General features: G+C 49.0%; 2 protein-coding genes across 3 annotated transcripts; both read right to left on the minus strand.

Annotated features, from left to right (window-relative positions):
* Positions 1–138: 138 nt before the first annotated feature.
* TREX1 (three prime repair exonuclease 1) lies at positions 139–2,148 on the minus strand. 2 transcript variants are annotated; one of them, XM_038566545.1, is made up of 3 exons: positions 2,001–2,148; positions 1,470–1,520; positions 139–1,155 (listed from the first exon to the last, which is right to left on the minus strand). In XM_038566545.1, exons 1-3 carry the CDS (start codon positions 2,001–2,003, stop codon positions 190–192), a joined length of 1,020 nt encoding a protein of 339 aa, XP_038422473.1. In that variant the 5' UTR covers positions 2,004–2,148; the 3' UTR covers positions 139–189. The 2 variants fall into 2 exon arrangements, with proteins under 2 accessions (XP_038422473.1, XP_038422472.1); XM_038566544.1 differs by lacking the exon at positions 2,001–2,148 and having other exon boundaries at positions 1,470–1,980.
* ATRIP (ATR interacting protein) lies at positions 2,127–17,978 on the minus strand. The gene is given in 14 exon segments (XM_038566543.1): positions 2,127–2,293; positions 2,720–2,972; positions 3,176–3,214; positions 3,216–3,257; positions 3,685–3,776; positions 3,938–4,074; positions 6,659–7,348; positions 7,538–7,667; positions 7,988–8,089; positions 9,866–10,023; positions 11,381–11,499; positions 13,271–13,441; positions 15,099–15,229; positions 17,657–17,978. Coding segments are annotated over 14 exon segments (2,379 nt in total). The 5' UTR covers positions 17,904–17,978; the 3' UTR covers positions 2,127–2,225.
* Between the last annotated feature and the right edge of the window lie 1,542 nt (positions 17,979–19,520).

A 19,520-nucleotide genomic window follows, 5' to 3' on the forward strand; every position in this document is an offset into this window, starting at 1 on the left:
CATCTGACCATCCTGCTGGGGAGGGTGAAGGACAAAGACTGCCATTCTCTATGGCCCCCTCCCCAGGCCCCTGAGTGTGGGCAGAGGTGCAGAAGGCTCTAAGGCTGCCAAGGAGGGTAGAGGTGAGTGGCCACTCAATGCTGTGTGTGTGTGTAGGGGGTCTTTATTAGTTAGACTTTCCTTCTTGGACTATTGCCCAGGTGTGGCCAGGGAGAGCCCATACAGTGTGGCTATTGCCAAGGTGAGGAAGGCCAGCAGGCCCAGTGGGGCCAGCAATCCCTCCCTGGGTGAGGCTTCAGGGCCCTCCATGGGAGGAAGGGTCTTGGGCTTCCTGCCCCTGCCAATGTTAGGACTAGTGTCCCTGGCTCTAGCCAGGGGTATAGTGGCTGTGGTGGCAGATGGTGTTGGGTTGGTTCCAGCAGAGGCTGTGACCCCATACATGGGCTTGACAGTGCTGAAAGGCCTGGCATTAGCATCAACCCACTGTAGCAGGGCCTGTGGCCTCCACTGACAGATGCTGAGCAGGGCTAGGACGTCACCCTCGGCCATGTGGGAGTCTGGTGGGGCCTGCCCATACAAGCGTGTGTAGATGCTACCGAGGCTGTAGCTCTTCCTTGGGCCATGCTCCGAGGGGCTGGCAGCTTGCTCCAGCGCCTTCAAGGCAGCAATGCTATCCACACAGAAGGCACCATCCAGAATGCTGGCAAGGCCTAGGACAGCCAGCTCTGCCTGGAGCAAGGGGAAGTCGTATCGGTCACCGTTGTGTGCCACAAGGCACCAGGGCTGTGGCTGGCGCCGTAGGAAGGCTTGGAGCAGGTTGGCCAGGTCGGCATCGAAGCGTTGACGCCCATGTGCTGCCAGTACAGCTGTGCTCAGGCCTGTGATCTTACTGGCTTCTGGGCTGCAGGCCTTTCCTGGAGCCACGCACAGAGAGAGCTTGTCTACCACCCGGGGTGGTGGGGGCACTGTGGGACGTTGCCCCTGAGGGGTGGGGGAGCTCTCCAGGGCACATCTGTGGACAGCCAGCAAGCACAGCTCCGTGACCTTGGGCTGAGAGGAAGGCAGGCCAGTGGCCTCCAGGTCCAAGAAGATGAGGGTCTGCACGGGACCCTGGGCTGGGGCCTGCGAGCCCATGATCGGTGCCTGCCGCTGAGCCTAGGGAGGAGCATGGGGTGGGAAGTGGATGTATGAGTGCTCCAGTGGAAAGAGCTAAGGCGGGTGGGGGGTGGGGCAGGGCCGGAAGGAGCACATCTCTGGCCTTCTCTGCAAATGCAGGCACTGTGGGTGAGCTCCAGGACCCACTTACAAGGCAGGAAGCCAGAGAGGGTGGGGTGGCTTCCTTAGAGGGGGAGCATACTCCGCTATCTGGGGGAGGCTTCGCTCCTAGCCTAGCACCCACCTAGTCTGGGCCTGGGTGGGGGGTGGGGCCTTCCCACCCTGCCCCATCCCCATGGGGGTTCCTCACTTACCAAGTAGCAGTCAGGCAGCAGTGATTCAGGGTGCAGTCTGGCTGGTTCTTGCTGGCAGCAGTGGCGGGAAGTGAAACAGAGTGTGAGCCGCCTATAGGCTGTCCTAAGTGAGGCCCGCCCTGCTGTCAGCAGGCCAGGTCTGTCCCTCCCCAGCATTACCTCCTCGTGACTCTGCAAAGGCCTCAGATCTACCACTGTGGGGCTGTGGGCCCCGCTGGCTAGCACAATGCATCAGAGCCCTCATACCATGGGAGGCAGCTGGCAGGATAAGGGCAATGTTGCCCAGCCCTTGGGGAAGGCTAGCACCAGGACCCTAGCCTGCCAGGCACCCCTGCTGTGCCCACCTTACACCCACCCCTTGGCCCCACTTGCTCAGGTCTCCCTGGTGTAGGCCCGGGCTGACAGCTGCCTCCTCCCTCCTCCCTCGTCACACAATGGTTTCTTCCCATGGCCTCAGCCCCAAAGCTATGACTCATGATAATTCCACAGTCAGGGCAGGGCAGGGTTCCTAACTCAGGGCAGATTCATTACCATGGGGACAGGGTCTCAATTCCAGCCAGGGACAGGAAGAAGGATCCCAGCCTTCCCTGGATCTGGCTCCTGCTCCATCCCTCCCACTCAGCCGCCACAGATCAGACTCAGGAAACATCACAAGGCTAGTGTGTTCTCAAACAGCCCTTCACTGTTTTTAATCAGTTGATGTGGTGAGGGAAGTAGTGGTTCTGGTGCCACCATGTGGCTCAATGCTCACTGGCCTCAGCTACAGTCCATCTCCGGGTCATCGGTATCGGTTTCAGCAGCACAGAGGTCATCCAGGGCTGCCTCTGAGCAAAGAGAAGAGGGGTTTATGGTAAAGGCCTGGAGGTGTTGGGCACAGGTGGGGGGGAAGACCCACCGACTGCTCCTCCCCCACACCCAAGGGAACTAACCAGTCCCTTCCACGCCCAGGCCTTGATCCCTCAGCTACTGCAAGCAGAGTGATAAAAAGGCAATTCAGACAGGGATGTTTCTGGAAAAACCAGAAACCAGAGTGGCTCTGCCAGGCCAACTCAACAGATACAAGCAAAAGGCAGCCTGATATGCTCAGAGAGGAGTCTGAGCAGTAAGGTCAATATGACCCCAGTGCCAGCAAAGGCTGCTTGGAGGGAAGACTGCTGACTTATGGCCAAGAAGTCTGACCTGTCCATGAACTTCAGAGAAACTCCACATGTGTGTTGGGCAGGGGGTGGGGGTTCCTCCTGCCGGCTCACCTTCACAGTCGGCCACATCAGGGAGCCCTCGAATCAGCATGCTGACCCCTGGCATCACCTGGTCATACTGATGCAGGACCTCCACGCAGTGCACAGTGAAGAGCTTGTCCTTCTGGGACAGGCCGTGCAGCAGCAACACTGTGTCCCGCAGACACCGCACTGTCCGCCTCTGGCAGTCTGTCCTTGGGGACCCCCCTGCCCTCCGTACTGTCAGCCACTGTCTGTGCAGCATCACTGTGAGTGCTCTGACCACCTAGGGAAGAGTGAAGGCCAAGGCCGCGTCTCAGGGCTCCTGCACCTTCACAACCTGCTCAGCTGGACAGCACCCTTCCTGGCCACTCCAGGCGAGGAGGGTTCTGAATGATGGCAGAGGGTTAGAAGGAGCAGAGGGTCCTTGCATAGGGTCACCTCATCCCCCAACAGAGCTGCCACGCTGTTGGCCTCTGGGGCACTCACCTCCACGTTGCACTGGCAGTTAGAGCCAGTGACCTGGGGAGGAGGGGCTCTGCACGCCAAGCTTAGCCAGGAGCCACACGGCCTAGAACAAGAACAGACTGTTCCATCTGTGGCAGAATGAGACCCTGATCACAGTGAGGGCTTTCTAAGGCTTCTCCTACAAGTGCTCTAGTTGCCTTAGCAACTGCCTGTCTGTACAGCAGGATCCAAGAAATGGTGTTGTGGGGCCTTCCCAGGCTAGACTATGGGCTAATACATGTGTCTCGCCAGTGACCCACCTGCCTCTGGGCCCCAAAGCCAGGGTAGGACCCATTATCAGGCAAATCTGCCAAATTTCAGGACATTCTTAGGTCCACCTATATGGCTTCTGTGCAGTGTGGAGCCCTCAAACTGAGTTTGCTTTGTTACCAAAATGAATTAAGCCCCGTTCTCCCCAGAAGGAGTAGGAACAGTGGCCCTTAGGTGGAGTGGGATGGTGAGCAGTTCGCAGAGGGGGCTCAGGAATTTACCTCTTGTTCTAGTTGAAGCCACTGGGTCTCGGAGGCCACTTTGTCAGGCCTTGATGTGATGTACATGTACAGCAGCAGGAGGAGACAGCCTTCTGAAAAGGACGCCCCACCTCTCGCTCAGGGTCTCCCTTCTTACCCGGAGCCCAGGGCACAAACTACAGAAGCCCTGAAGAGGCCTCTGACCTGCCCCTGCCACCACCCTTGCTTCCAACCTGCAGGAGCAGCCCAGCCGCCCACCCCTGCCCTGCTTTACCTGAGTGGGAGCAGAGTTGAGGGGCCAGCTTCTCATGGTCCACCAGGAGGGAGAGGAGCTCAACAGTCAACAGCACACTGGGCAGGGGGCTCTCGGGGCTGAGGCACTGTGGCAGCACCCGGAACACACACTGGAACCTATAGCACAGGGGCCCAGAGGGACAGGACACTGATAACCCAATCCCACAACTTCACTGGAGGCAACAGGAAGTTTTGAGCAGGTCGTACAAGGAGCTGTGGTTCAGACCTGGGTTCAAATGCTGGCCGACCACTACCACCTACTTGCTAGTACATCCGCTTCCTATGAATGAGTGGGTACTGGCCTCCATTGCAGTATTGCTGTGGCTTAGGACAGGCCCTTACCAGGCACAGTGCCACCTGTAAACAGGGGATGCCTCCCTGGACCTGGGGTGCCTTGCTTCCACATTGCTTGTGGGTGCTTTCCACCTCTGCTCCCAAACAGGGAGGCAAATCTTAACTTGGGTGTGAGAGAATGTTATGATCCCACTATCTGAGGACTGGTCAGGCTCCAGAAGTGACAAATGCAGACTTGGCTAGGGTGGGATTTTATGAGACCACTTGCTGAGCAGAGCATTTTTGAAAACATCAGTTCCTCTGTCACCAAGTATGAGCAGGTACCTACTTGGACAGTGCATGGGTGAGGAGTTCTGGGCACACTCTCCCCCAGGTTTCACAGGCACAGAAAACAAAGGAACTAAGTCCCAAGACAACTACTGCTATTTGCTTAACCCACACAACCCCATGGGTGAGAAGAGGGGCAATTCTACATGTCCCCCTGCAAGCATCTGCAGCACCTCAGTACACACCATCGAGGGTTGAGAATATTCCTCAGTATGCCATTATGAAACAGCTTCTTACTATTTGGAGTGAAATCATTTTAGAGCAAATCCCATACAGTGGATAAGCTGCATGATTTCAGTTGCAGGTAGTGTGAACTTTGTGGGACACTGGGGTTTAACCTGGTGGTTACTCAATTTCACCATGAAGTTAGAAGTGGTCTCTAGTCCACGTGTAAAGTCCCTGAAACTATCTGCAAGAAAAATCCATCTTTATGTATGACACAGTGGTTTCCAAATTATTTTTCAGAACCTTCTTTAAAATTTTTTTTTCCAGAACCCCCAAACACACAATGTAGTCCTACTATTCTGTCTGAAGCTGGGGATAAGACCTCTGCTCAAAAGCCACTGCCATCCTAGTACCTAGGGTTGACCCTGGACCTATGTCTACACCAGATGTGGTATGAAAACATGGGTCTAAGGGGATAATTTGTCCTCAAGCCTGGGTGGGCAGAGGTGCCCTTTATGAGACTACGGTCTCCCTGGCTACTTGTGTCTCACTGCACATTGCTTTGGAGCCTTGGTGGCACATGTCCTTAGCTTTCATTCCAAGGTGAACAGGAAGCAGTGTCGTAGTGGGGTTCAGCCTGAAAGGATGTAGGGATTCTGAAGAGAAGCACCAAGTGGGAGGTGGTGTCAGACAATGATTAGGGGCAAGTCAAGGAGCCTGGCTTGAAACTCACCCAGCATGCTCTCTATTCATATTCATATAACAAATACTGAGTGCTTATAGTGAGCCAGGCTCCATGCTAGGTGTGAGGATGCAGGGCTTGGAGGCTGTCACGTGAACTAGTGAACAGAAGGTCTCTGTCTGGCCTAGTAAGCATCCACTAAATAGCTGTTTTTCCATGTCCTCATGAACAAGCTCAACAGGAATGGAATGATGGTATATCTACTAAGAGGAGTGGTAAAAAGTGGTTCTTGGGATTCATTCAACACCAATGAAACAAGCAACCAGCCACTATGAGCTAGGTCTGTGCCAGAAACAGGTGATGGTTCTGAACCTATGGAGCTGCCTACACTACACTAAGGTACTGTGTCCAACTCTGAGGACTACCTTCAGGATGGACTGGACCAACCAGAATATCCTCAAATGGAAACCAGGATCCAGAAGTGTTTTTAGGCAACAAGTGTGCTAAGCTCAGAGACTAAAAGCTTAAGGTAAGTGCAGCCAGTAGAGTTACTCCAAATAGGAACTGGCCTTTTGGTGGCATGCTGACAGGGAGACAGGATTACTGAATGAGGGGATGGGCTAGATGGTGTTTACAGTTCCTCCCAGTCTTAAGGCTCTGGAATCCCAAGTTAGGAATTTATGACAATAGTGTTCACAAGCGAGGTTCACTATACAACCACTTCTAACAAACCTTAAGAGGAGCAGGTAACCTATGGCTCATGTCAGAGTAGGGCACAATGATGATAGGCAGATTCCCAGCAAAGTCAGCTTATGGGCTGCAGACCTACCCCACACCCTCTGCTTCCTTGGGGAACTTCACCAAACTTAAATGTGGTGTGATACACAGTCTTCATTCATGGCTCAGGTTCAGGACTCTTGGTTCAGCCTTTGTCCTACAGACAGGACATGTTTCCATAGTGGCTAAAACCCTTCTTTCATCACATGTCTTTTGCTTACTTGCTGTACAGAGGCAGAATTAAGCCAAATAAATCACTTCCTTGGTTCTCCTAACACCTGTCCCCACTCCATCACTCCAGAACTCCCTGAACGAAGTCTTAGAGTGTAAAACCAAGGTTTAGCACTGAGCAGTATAGATAAGTCAAGATGTGGGCAAAGTATAAGGGCCACAGGACAGACCTCAAGAGGTCAGGTAAGACCCACGAAGAATCATGACTCCCAAGCTGTGTTATACCTGGGCAGGAAATCAAAGGAAGCGTTTTCAGCTAATTTCACCAAAATCTTAAGACATTGGCTCAGGACACTGGCTTGAAGGTGACCTGTTGCTGATGAAGAGAAACTCAACAGGTGAAGAAGCATCTTCAGTAGTGGATGCTGGCCTTGGTCATTGGCAAACCCCCTTGGGGCTGAGGACACATCCCTATGATCTTGTCTGTGAACCTGGCTCTGGTTTCCTTCCCTAGCAGCAGAATCCACCCCTGCATCTGACAGTAATAGGTGGACGACTGCTCCGCTGTGGCACACCAGGTGCTGAAGAACACTGAGTGAAGCCACAGAGAAGCCTTCCATGTTGCAAGGTGAGTCCTCGAGGCTGGCCTCTCCCCCAGAGCTCACGCAGGAGGAATGTGTCGGTGAGTCTCCAGGTGCTCCATTTCTCTTGGCTGCTGCCAAATCTTGCAGAGCCTGGCAGTGTAAGCCGATAAAGAACTGTACCAGGGGGAGGAGATGCACAGCTCCAGGAAGCTGGCAGAGTGGGAAGGCCCTTCTGCCTCCCTCTGCTGGGTCTCCATCAAACGAGCTTTCATCCCTGGCAATCAGATTCAATCCAGTGAGTGCCAGGTTCTGTGCTTCTTTCAGGGCCAAGAGGGGAAATGACCCATCGCGAGAACCTGTGGTTCTAAGGCTTGAAATCCCAGTCAAGGTACTAGCAGCAAATACAAAAGAAAACATAAGTATGAGATGGAGACAAGGTCAAGGGCCCCAAACAACCTGCCTGCCAAATTCTCTAGTTTCCCCCCAAGCACACAGACCCCCCAGGCTGGCCCAGACCAGAAAGGGACTTGCTTCCTGGGAACTTCTTCCTAAGTGAGCTTTTTAGGAGTCTGAGGCTTACCTGCCAAACCCCAGTGGCTGTAACAGGGTGCCAGTAGGAGCCTCAGAACAACTGCTCAGGAGGTGGCACAGACCTAAAGATGACCCTGGGATCAAAGGCTGCTTCAGGAGAAGGTTTATGAGAATGGAACCTGTAGAAGACAAGGTGATTCTAGACGGTTCTAACAAGGGAGGCCTTTTCTAAGGCTTGAGGGAAAAGTGAGGGTTTCTTGGATGCTAACTGTCATCTAAGCTACCCTTAAGCTCCCTGTGGGTGCTGAGGGCTCTGGGACATACCTGTTTTGGACCCTTCTATTTTACAGTCTTCTGCTTAAGTCACAGACTACTATTCCCCGGGACCCTCTGAAGGACTACCTGGGGTGCTGGTTTTCAGAGGCATTTCTATTGTAGCTCTGCAGAGGACTACCGGAGCTATGCCGGCCTTCTGCACAAGGAGCAGGGGTTCTGGTACCTTGAGTGTTTGATCTCTGCATCCAGCTGTCAATTAGACTTTTCTGGGATTCTTCTTGCTTTACGGGGTCACCTCCCATACTGTGGCTCTTATTCTCTACAACTAGATAAAACATGAATCAAATCTTGAGCACAAAAGCACAGGCACATCAGAAACTCTTGAATGTAACACATTTTTAATTTACTTTTTTTAAATAAACTCTACCATCAACATGGGACTCGAACTCACGACGCTGAGATCAAGAGTCGCAGGCTCTATGGACTAGAGGCCAGCCAGGCACCCCATACTGAGTTTAAAACAAGAGCCATGGGCAGCCCGGATGGCTCAGTGGTTTAGCACCGCCTTCAGCCCAGGGTGTGGTCCTGGAGACCTGGGATTGAGTCTCACATCAGGCTCCCTGCCTGGAGCCTGCTTATCCCTCTGCCTATGTCCTTGCCTCTCTCTCTCTCTGTGTCCCTCATGAATAAATAAATAAAATCTTTAAAAAAACAAACAAACCAGAGCAACTCAAGAATCCTCACATTTTTGCCTTCCTCATGCAAAACAGGAACTCATACAAAGGAAGGAAAGGGGAAAGGGGAAAGGGGAAGGGGGAAGGGGAAGGGGAAGGGAAGAGAAGTTGTTTGCCCCACTTTAAAATGAAGCAATATGGGACACCTGGGTGGCTCAGCGGTAAAGCATCTGCCTTCAGCTCAGGGCATGATCCTGGAGTCCCGGATCAAGTCCCATATCGGGCTCCCTGCATGGAGCCTGCTTCTCCCTCTGACTGTATCTCTGCCTCTCTCTCTATCTCTCTCTGTCTCTCATGAATAAATAAAATCTTAAAAAAAAATGAGGCAATATAACATAAAAGCACTAATCACTAATACTTATGGTGGTTATTCTGTGCCAGATAGACTCTGTTCTAAGAGCTTTACCCATGTTAGCTTATTTGTTCCTCAAAGCAACCCTAAGAGCAAGTGTTATCATTAGCACTATTTTATATCTAGGAAAACAGAGGCACAGGGGTTAAAGGACTTGCTTACCCACATCACACAAGCCAGTAAGTAGTGTGATTTATGTTTCTGCCCGGCCGGTAGGCAACATTGCCTGGTCCTAACAATTATCCTATACTGTTCCCATATTTGCCAGATGCCAAAAATGTGAATGGTTGAGGTTCTCAGAGGTGGCGTGATGGCCAATGACTTGAAAGAGTTGATGGTGGTAGGAGAGAGGCAATATATCTGAATTGTAAGATAAACTGACACAGCACATTCTCACAGTGAAAATCTACCAATGCTAGATTGTGTCCCTCTCTATAAAGCAGTAGCACACCCTCAGTCTGGACTCAGTGGCACAAACTCAAGGCTGAAAGGAACACAAGTTCCTGTATACGAGCTAGGTTCCTTGTATGTCAATGGATGTCGACTGGGGAGGTTTTAAATTATACCTGGAAATTCTAGACACACTTCTCTTCAGAAGGTGCAGCCTAGTTTCCTTCCCCTTGAACATGGCTTCTAAGGAACAGACTGTGGCAGAAGCGATGATACAAGATTTCTAAGGCTAGGCCATAAAAGGGCTAGCTTCCACCAGCTCTCTCTGGTTTGTTACCGCTAGAGGAAGCCATCCACCAGGTTATGAGGTCACCCACGTAGCTTTGTGGAGAGGCCCACATGTGGAGAACTGCATTGCCAGTCATGTGAGTAAGCCACTTTGAAACAGATTCTCCAGCCCCAGACAACCCTTCAGTGATTCCAGTCCCCATAGAGACAAACCATCCCCACTGTGCTCTCTCAGAATTGTTGTCCCACAGAACCAGGAGAAATACTCATTATTGTTTTAAGCCACAGGTTTGAATAATTGGTTACACGGCAATAGACAAGAGACAGACTGACTTACCCTCTCTGCCCACGATGCACTTATATCCTGGCTCTGTCTGGAAGGGGTGGGGAAGGGACATGTTAGCACTAAAAGACTCCTTTGTAGGGAAAGATGGTTTTCCAAATTGTGGAGAAGAAGCTTCTGGCTTTATAGCCACAGAAGGGCTTTTCCTAGGACTAGAAAAAGTTAACTATGAAACCAAAGTAATGATTTTGCTAAAAAGCACTTAAAATACCTGGTTATAAAACTTCTAATTTGTTTAAGTGTTAAACTTTTCATGTCTAGATGCTTTGACCAAAGGTTTTATCTATTATATATTTGTCATTCTTTGTCAGGATAGCAGTACAAAATTCAAGGCATTTTGATCCAAATTGTTGAAAAACTCTTTGATGTCTTTATTCTTCTAATCACCCAACATTGGCCATAATTCCATTGCTATTTCCAATTCCACCAAAATATGTTTTTAATGTACAACAACCTCTTATTTAATAGTCCCCAGCGGCTGAATTAAAAGATTTTCAGAAGAAAGAGGGTCTGTTAAAAGGCATGTTGGGTCCTACAACTTGAAAATTGAGCCAGGTACTCAGTGCCAGTGTCTTTGTGTTAGAGAAGCAGCTCTAACACTCTGAGCGCATCAGACAATGCCAAGACCCTTCTGTCCGAGATGTGTGAGGAGGTGAGGATGGATCTCCTCCACTCTCCTGTCTTACCTGAACTAGGCAAGGCAAGAAGAGTTCAATTTTATACCCTTTATGAGCAAAGGCAGCAGAATGTTCAATACCAGAAAAAGATACCCTGATTCATATTGTTCAAATTTCAAGGCTGGGATCAACAGCATGCCAGACTTCTCTGGCAGGCAGGGGGCAGGACAAGACCATTAAGAAGCTGATCACAGGGATCCCTGGGTGGCGCAGCAGTTTAGCGCCTGCCTTTGGCCCAGGGCGTGATCCTGGAGACCCGGGATTGAATCCCACGTCGGGCTCCCGGTGCATGGAGCCTGCTTCTCCCTCTGCCTGTGTCTCTGCCTCTCTCTCTCTCTCTCTCTCTCTCTGTGTGTGACTATCATAAATAAATAAAAATTAAAAAAAAAAAAAAAAAGAAGCTGATCACATCTGCAGCAAAGGCGGGGGCTGTTGGACAAAGGTCCCCCAGGGCAGCAAATGAGAAAAAAATGTGCCAGGTAGCTGGCATTGAAATATGCTTACACATGGGGCAAAATCAGTTATCTGAAACAAATTACATAAAAATGAAGACTGGGCCACCCCAAAAGTTCAGAGAGCATCTTTCCAGCCTTTTTTAGTCCTGAGTAAAAAGTCCTACAGAGAGGAAGCCATTCTAGAGTGTGAGGTCTTTATGTTGTAATGCACTAGACCATTCATGCCTCATCTAAACCACCTTTGAGGCCTTCAGGAAAGAGGGTCTATGTCCAAATGACAAAGTTTAAATGGCCTTCATTCAAGACTAGCCTGACCTTGTTATTCATATTTTCTACTAAACCATGCAAAAAAACTCTCCCTCTAGCACCATCATTACCTGGCATGGGGAATGGAGGGAGCAGCCAGTTTATTTGCTCGTTCGCTGCTCTGAAGCTTTGTCCTTAATTCATTCATCTCTGCATCTTTAAATTGAAGTTCAGACTGCAATGATTGGAGCTGGAAGGCAAAAGCAACATACTTGTGGCAGCCCCATCAAACATGTGAAAATATCTCTGGGCTTCAAAATTTCAAGCTCATTAAGGAAAAAAAAACAATGAGAAATAAGTATGAAAGTCTGCTGTGACACAAATGTCCTTTCTACCAAGTTTTAGCTTTCTTCCTGAAAGTCAGCATGGTATTCTAAAAAAAATATGTTGAGGGCAGCCCCGGTGGCTCAGTGGTTTGGCACCGCCTCTGGCCCAGGGTGTGACCCTGGAGACCGAGGGTCGAGTCCCACGTCGGGCTCCCTGGAGGGAGCCTGCTTCTCCCTCTGCCTGTGCCTCTGCCTCTCTCTCTCTGTCTTTCATGAATAAATAAGTAAAATCTTAAAAAAAAAAAAAAAAAAAGATATTCTGACCCGAACTATTGTGAGGTAGTTTGTGAGGGTTCAAATACCATTTACTCAGCCTCTCTAAACTTTAGCTTATCTGTAACACAAATACGTGTCTTCATGGTTGAGGGAGTTAAAGAGGAAGGATGAATGTGAACTGCCTAGCCTGGAGCTTGGCAAGATGCCTTATCTCACAGTGACATGTCAACCTTTTGATGAATGTAATGGTACACAATTCCAGGTATGGGCAGAGTATTTGGGAATTTTACCATAAGCTCACACAGCATGCGGAGACCTGCTCTGGCCTACTACCAAGAGTAAGTACTGTTACTCTCTGGGTATACTCTGTGCCAAGCACGGTACCAGTCACAGCACCAGTCACAGCAAGTGCAGGGCTTTTAAGCCTTACAGCGACCCTTCTGGTTATTTCCTGGAACAGATAATGGAAATGAGTCATAGAGTTTAAGTGATTACCCTGAGGTCTCTACTCATATGTGATAAAGCCTGGATTTAAACTCTGGTTTGTCTGATTACAACTCCCTTGGTCTTCTATCATGTATGTGGAGAGACAACTACTACTGTTAGAGCTGGGCACTAGGTTAGTGCTTCTTTAAAGTTTGCTAATTTGCTGAATGAGTGCAGAATAAGACCCATGTCCTTGAAATTAAAGCCTTGGAAAGTCCTGAAGGAAAGTGGTAGTAGGTATGGACCTCCCCCCCACCCCCAAACCCCTGAGAAAGAATCATTTCCGTACCTCTGTGGGATTTAAATGGGAGCTATCATCTCTGTGGTGGCAGTGACTGGGTCAGGGATAGGCACCTGACTCAGGTCAGACCAATTAGAGATTTGAGATGAGGGAAGCCAAATATTCAGTCCACTCTAGAGCTATGATTTATGAATCCAAGAGCTGCTAGAGAACATATCTTTTACCATAAGGATAGAGCCTGTCTAGAGTATAGGAGACAGTAAAGATGAGTTCTGGCAAGGCTTGAGTCATTCAAAGCCTCAGCACACCTGTTTTTTTACCCAGACTTAGTTATGGAAGTCAATACATTTCCTTTTGGCCTTAGCTATGTCAATTGAGTTTCTAATCTGCCAGAAAGATCTTACTTAATCCTATTTCTGGAAAGTCTAAGCTATTGATTTATTCCTGCCAAGACCAACTATCATTTCTGCCACAGCAAAGCAGTTTCATCTAATTCCTTTTCCAATCCACATGTAGAGCCTAGAAGAAAAGTATATGCAATTAACTGATAGCAGAAAGTATTTAAGACAAATAACTGTTGAAATCTTCCTGGAAGATTTATAGACACTTTGGTCAACGCTTCTAAAAGAACTCAATAAGCAGGTAAAGCTTGTGTCCAGAACAAGAAAAAAAAAAAAAAAGCTCTGGGTCACCTTTTTGGAAAATTCTTTTTCCTTGTCACCAAGTGCTTGAGTTTTCTCTTGTTCGAGAAGGAAATGTGATCTTCTCTGTTCCTCTAAGATGGATTCTGTCTGATGCAGTGAGTCACGCAATATTTTTATTTCTCCATTTTTAATGAGGACTTCTTCTTCCATTGCCTTCATCTGTAAATCCCAAATCAGTCTTGTGAAAAGCTTGCAAGGGCAAGTTATATATGTGCTTGTTTCAACATATAGCAGGGGAAATGGAGAGAGCACATGTAAACCACGTTCTACAGACCAATGAGTCCTCAAATATATCCATACCTACTAGATGTCACCATGGTCTACTAGGCCCATTCATGGAACAATGGACATACAGCAAGATAGCTTAAGGACACACTGTCATCCACACATACACATTTTGTAGGTTCTAATAGGTATTAAACAATCTGAATCACACACTTCACAGATCTAGAATTTCACACTATATTCCTGGTTTTCCTAAGGATCTACAGAAAGTCATTTAAAGGATGTCTGCTGGGCAGCCCGGGTGGCTCAGTGGTTTAGCACCGCCTTCGGCTCAGGGTGTGATCCTGGAGACCCGGGATCGAGTCTCACATCGGGCTCCCTGCATGGAGCCTGCTTCTCCCTCTACCTGTGTCTCTGCCTCTCTCTCTCTCTCTCTCTCTGTAAAGGATGTCTGCCTTTTGGTAAAACTGCTAAGGAAAACAGCAAGCATTATGATGTTGTGTTCCCTATATAAGATATATGCTATAAATTTGTCTCGGTGCTATGACAGAAAGTTTGTATCTCTCTCTCTTTTTTTTTTTAAGATTTTATTTATTTATTCATGAGAGACACAGAGAGAGAGAGAGAGAGAGAGAGGCAGAGGGAGTGGGAGAAGCAGGCTCCATGCAGGAGCCTGACGCGGGACTCAATCCTGGGATTCCAGGATCACGCCCTGGGCTGAAGGCAGGAGCCAAACCGCTGAGCCACCCAGGGATTCCCCCCGTATCTCTTTTTGGACCTGGTATACAGTGTTTCCCTTCTTGACTAGTTGTTAGGAATCTCAGGATTTGATTTCAGTCTAAATTTTCTGGCTTGCTTTCCCCAGCCTTCCTCCATTTTGTGGGATGAATCTGAACTCTACTCTTGTTTTAAAACTTTTTTTTTTTAAGATTTTATTTATTTATTCATGACAGAGAGAGAGAGAGAGAGAGAGAGAGAGAGGCAGAGACACAGGCAGAGGGAGAAGCAGGCTCCATGCAGGGAACTCGATGTGGGACTTGATCCCGAGTCTCCAGGATCACACCCCGGGGCAAAGGCACCGCTAAACCGCTGAGCCACCGGGGCTGCCCCTTAAAACTTTCATATATCTTATTGTATAATGCTTTTTAAAAAAATGTTTATTTAAAAAAATGTTTATTGGGATCCCTGGGTGGCTCAGCGGTTTGGCGCCTGCCTTTGGCCCGGGGCGTGATCCTGGAGACCCGGGATCGAGTCCCACGTCGGGCTCCCGGTGCATGGAGCCTGCTTCTCCCTCTGCCTATGTCTCTGCTTCTCTCTCTCTCTCTCTGTGTGACTATCATAAATAAATAAAAAATATTTTTAAAAAAATGTTTATTTATTTGTGAGCGAGCAAGAGGACAAGCACAGAGGGAGAGGGAGAAGCAGACCCCCTGGTGAGGAAAGAGCCTGACATAAGGCTCAATCCCAGGGATCATGACCCAAGCAGAAGGCAGATGCTCAACTGACAAAGCCACCCAGGTGCCCCCTGTACAATGCTTTATAATACATGCATAAGTGAAGAAGTTAGCTCTAAGAACCACAAGTCACTTACCTTTTCTTTAAGTTCTTTGTATTGTGTCTGAAGTACCTCTAATTCAAAATTATCTTTAACTGGAACAAGTTCTCTGTTTTTCCCAGCAGGAGTTTTTGACATCCCATCTAATCTGGGGACCTTATGAACATCTGTAAAAAACAGTTTGCATATACTTTTCAGGATCCAACATTTTCCCACTTTAGTTAGTCAGTGCTGAAAAGAATCACTCTTGAAAGCAAATTAGAAAAAGATCTAGTAAGCAATATAGGTATTTTCCAACATAAGAACATGATTCAAACTCATAAATGATCTTTAAGAAATAACAGACCCTGCCACCCCCCCCCTCCTCATCTCCCAATTTTAAGAGTCTCACCAATAGGCTAAAAAGGTGTTTTGGGGACTTCACTGGTCAGAAGTTGGAGATGTCTTATTCAACAATATTTACTGAGCACCTAGATCTAAACCAACACCTACACCTACTGAGCACCTGCCATAATCTAGTCTCTAAAGCTACAGTGGGGAGCATAATGGATCTAGTCCTCATACTCATAGAGCTTACAGGACATTAAAAAAAATTCACACAAATGTGAAATTACAACTGTGATAAAACCTGGACAAGACAATAAATACAGAAGAACCTATCATAGGGGGATTTGATCCAACTGGAATGATTGGAAGGCTTCCCAAAGAAGTGATGACTGAGCTGAGAGCTGAAGAATAAGCAGGAATTAAGCAAATGAGTGGGGATGGGGGAATGGATGGGAAGAATAACTCAGTATTCAAGAAACAGCAATGTACAATTTATGTATTGTAAGAAAGCAGGGAGAATTCAAGAAATGAAGGTCACTGTGGCTCAAACCCAGAGAGTGGGAAAGGACCAGGTCATACCAGCTTTGCAGGCCATTTTAAGGACGATTTTTTTTTTTTAAGATTTTATTTATTTAGGGGCGCCTGGGTGGCTCAGTGGTTGAGTGTTTGCCTTTGGCTCAGGTCGTGACCCCAGGATCCTGGGATAGAATCCCGTATCAGGCTCCCCACGGGGAGCCTGCTCCTACCTCTGCCTATGTCTCTGCCTCTCTCTCTGTGTCTCTCATGAATAAATAAAATCTTAAAAATAAATAAATAAACAAATAAATAAATAAAAGGGGGAAATAACTACAGATACAACAGATTTTAAAAGTAGTAAATTTAAGGGTGTCTGTGTGGCACAGTTGGTTGAGCATCTGACTCTTGGTTTCAGCTCAGTTCATGATCTCACGGTCATGGGATCAATCTTCTTTAAAAAAAGATTTTATTTATTTATTCATTTAGAGAGAGAGAGCACAAGTAGGGAGAAGAGCAGAGGGAGAGAGACAAGCAGACTCCATACAGAGTACGGAGCCCAACATGGGGCTCCATCTCCCAACCCTCAGGTTATGACCTGAGCGGAAATCAAGATTTAGAGCCCTAACTTGATGAGCCACCCACAGGACTTTGATCTTTATACTAAAGGCAGTGGGAAATCATTACAGCGCTTTCAGTAGGGATGTTCACTTGTATCTGTGTGAGACACAGCCAGATTGGAGTTCTGAAAAGATCACTCTGGCTGTGGTATAAAGTCTGACCTGTAGGGAATTGAGACTGGAAACGGGAAGACCATTTAGCAGATCATTGTACAGAAGGAAGGAATGCTTGTAACATAGATCAGGAAGATAGAGAGGATACAAAGAGGATGGATTCCAAAGATGGATTAAGAAGGTAAAGTTACAGGATCTGAAAAGGAATCAGATATATGGTCGAGGAAAGGGAACTGTTGCCTTGTACCACCTGATAGACAGGGGCACTAGTCACTGCTGTACACAATAGTCAGTCATTGATGAACATTTTTGGAATATCTGCTTTGCCAGGCACCACACACAATGCTGGAGAATGACTGGGCTTCCAGGAGATAAATGTGTAGGATTTAATATGCCTGTGAAATATCCAAGTAGAAATGCGGGGCGCCCTCAAAACGTTTCTCCTTCTTACATTCTCCAGCTAGAATGTAAGATCCTGAAGGAAGGAGGTTTTTTGTTTTTGGTTAATTGCTAAGTATGCTGCAGTTCCTAAAGTTTTGGGCACTTAGTACAACTTACTGGTTGTATAAAGGAATAAATCTCTCATCTCTTGCCTTAGCCAAGCCCCTCTTCCGTTCTTGCGGCCCAAGGGGGCGGGGGAGGGGGAGCAAAGCCTCCCAAATCTGTCACAAGAATGGGTGGGACCCCATGTGCAGGTGTGTGGTGGTCGTGTTCCAAGGATCTCTGCTTAGAACCAAGAACTTTGTGGCCCAAACTTCATAAACCACAGTAAACTTAACCTAGTTTTCCGTATTTCAAATCGGCTGTTTGACATTCTTGATACATTTCTCCCCCAACTCAAAAGACCTTTTTGGGCACGACTGCTGCTTAAACGAAGCCGTTCTTATATATTTTAAGCACGGAAGGGTGGGTGCAAGACAGCGGGGTAGCGGTCTCTGTGGGGTTCCGAAGTCCCAGCCTTCAGGGAGGTCTGGCGAGGTCTGCACCACCCTCCGGGGGAAGGCCCCGAGGCGCACTCACTGGACGTGTCCCGAGCCGCGGCCTGGCACTGGCTCAGGGCCTGCGACGCGAGGGTGTCGAGTTCCTCCAGGTCGTCGGCGGTGAAATCCCCGTGCGCGCCGAACGGGTCTTCGGGGTCTGGGACGGCGGCCGCGGGGAAGCCCCGGGCTCGCTTGCTCGGAGGGTGCCCGGTGCTGGGGGGAGGGCCAGAGGTGGGCGCCGGGAGCCCGCTCCGCCTCCGGCTGCCCGCCGCGGGGGTTCCGGCCATGCCTCCGCCGGTCAGTCTCCGAAGGCACCAAGCAAGGCCTGGTCGCCGCGAGGCCGGATCGCGGGACCAACCGCCCGCGCGCCGCCGCTCCGCTCAGCCGCTAGGGCCACGCCTCCGAGCCCACGGGCCAATCGGCTGCCAGCCGGCGGGCGCGCGAGAATGACCGAATCCGAACGCGTCGCCCTGCTCCGCCCCGCCCCCTCGTCCAGCTTTGCCGGGCGCTCAGGTACCCGCCGCTGCGTTTGCGTGGGTCTCCCGCGGGGTGGGTGCTACGCGATCTGCGTTACCAGGGTGACGGGGGGCCGAGGCTTACCGGCCTTACAGCGCGGGCGGCTCTGCGACGCTCGCCGCAGACGCGCGGGAGTCGGCCCTGACATTCACATGTACACGCGTGAATCGACACAGGCAGCATTCAGGGGTTTGGTCTCTGCGACTTGGAAGATTTCCTCCCGCCGGACTCCCCTCTCACATATCCAGAGGTTCTCTTGAGGAGGAGTCTGAGAGAGTGGGGTTGGGCCCAGAGTATGAAAACAGCTTTTGTGAGGAGGGATCTTTGAGAACAGTAGACGTTTCGAATGTGTGCATTTGAGATCGGTCTGGAGAGGAAAGGTCTCAGGAGAAGGGGTGATCCTGAGAAGGGCGCGCCTGTGTTGGAGAGGGTGGGAACTCACTGCTCATGCTGTTGACATTCATTCATTTCCCTGAGAGCGCCTGAGTGGTCTCGTCCCTAGCGCGGGTCATGAATGAACGAAGCTCAGGAAGTCAAGAAAGGCTCCTTCAAAGTGGCGCTTGGCCTGTCCTCCAGGTTGAGTGGGAGTTAATCGAGCTAGCATGGAGACTGGCATGCAAGACTAGTTAGATAAGAACACAACACGGACGTGGAGGAGTTGACCTGTGGCAGAGAGGAGGTAAGGCTTCAAAGAGGAGCAGGACTCGGGCACCTGACAGGATTTTATTGGGCAGCAGTGGTGTGTGGGGCAAATGAGCAGAACTGGGTGTTAGAGAGTAACAGAGGTAAGACTCTACCCTTGCACACTCAGTGCCACACTTAGCATGTAAGTGTCCTATGAATGTCTGTGGAAACAGTAAATGAAAGGGAGATGGTTGTCAGGGTCCAGAAGGCCTTGAATACCTGAGTTTAGTTTTTGAGACACTAGTAGGTCTCAGATGTCCAAATGTTGGGTGCTTAAGTCTTCATTGCTGCAGGTCTCTGGCCTTGTAAAGAAATAGGATTGTATGGGCAGCCCAGGTGGCTCAGCGTTTTAGCGCCACCTTCAGCCCAGGGCCTGATCCTAGAGACCCGGAATCAACTCCCACGTTGGGCTCCCTGCATGGAGCCTGCTTCTCCCTCTGCCTCTCTGTTTCTCATGAATAAATAAAATCTTAAATATATATATATATATATATATATATATATATATATATATATATATATATAGAGAGAGAGAGAGAGAGAGAGAGAGAGAGAGAGAAAAGGGTAACAGACAAGTGGGACTACAACTTTATATACAGTGGTAAGGGAAGAGCTCACCACTGTAATGTTTGAATTCTCTAAGGGAAAGGAGGTCATCTCCAGTACACAGAAAAGTGACAGGCAGATGGAGGAGTTGGTAAAAA

Source organism: Canis lupus, chromosome 20 (assembly GCF_011100685.1).
Source record: "Canis lupus familiaris isolate Mischka breed German Shepherd chromosome 20, alternate assembly UU_Cfam_GSD_1.0, whole genome shotgun sequence".
NCBI lineage: Eukaryota > Metazoa > Chordata > Mammalia > Carnivora > Canidae > Canis > Canis lupus.

What these genes read in the sequence shown, in the direction of transcription:
- TREX1 (XM_038566544.1), bottom strand. Translation starts at nt 1,625, where the DNA reads ATGCTGGGGAGGGACAGACCTGGCCTGCTGACAGCAGGGCGGGCCTCA. An exon ending in TGCTGCCTGACTGCTACTTG is followed by an intron (nt 1,156 to 1,469) that starts GTAAGTGAGGAA and finishes GCTCCTCCCTAG; the next exon opens with GCTCAGCGGCAGGCACCGAT.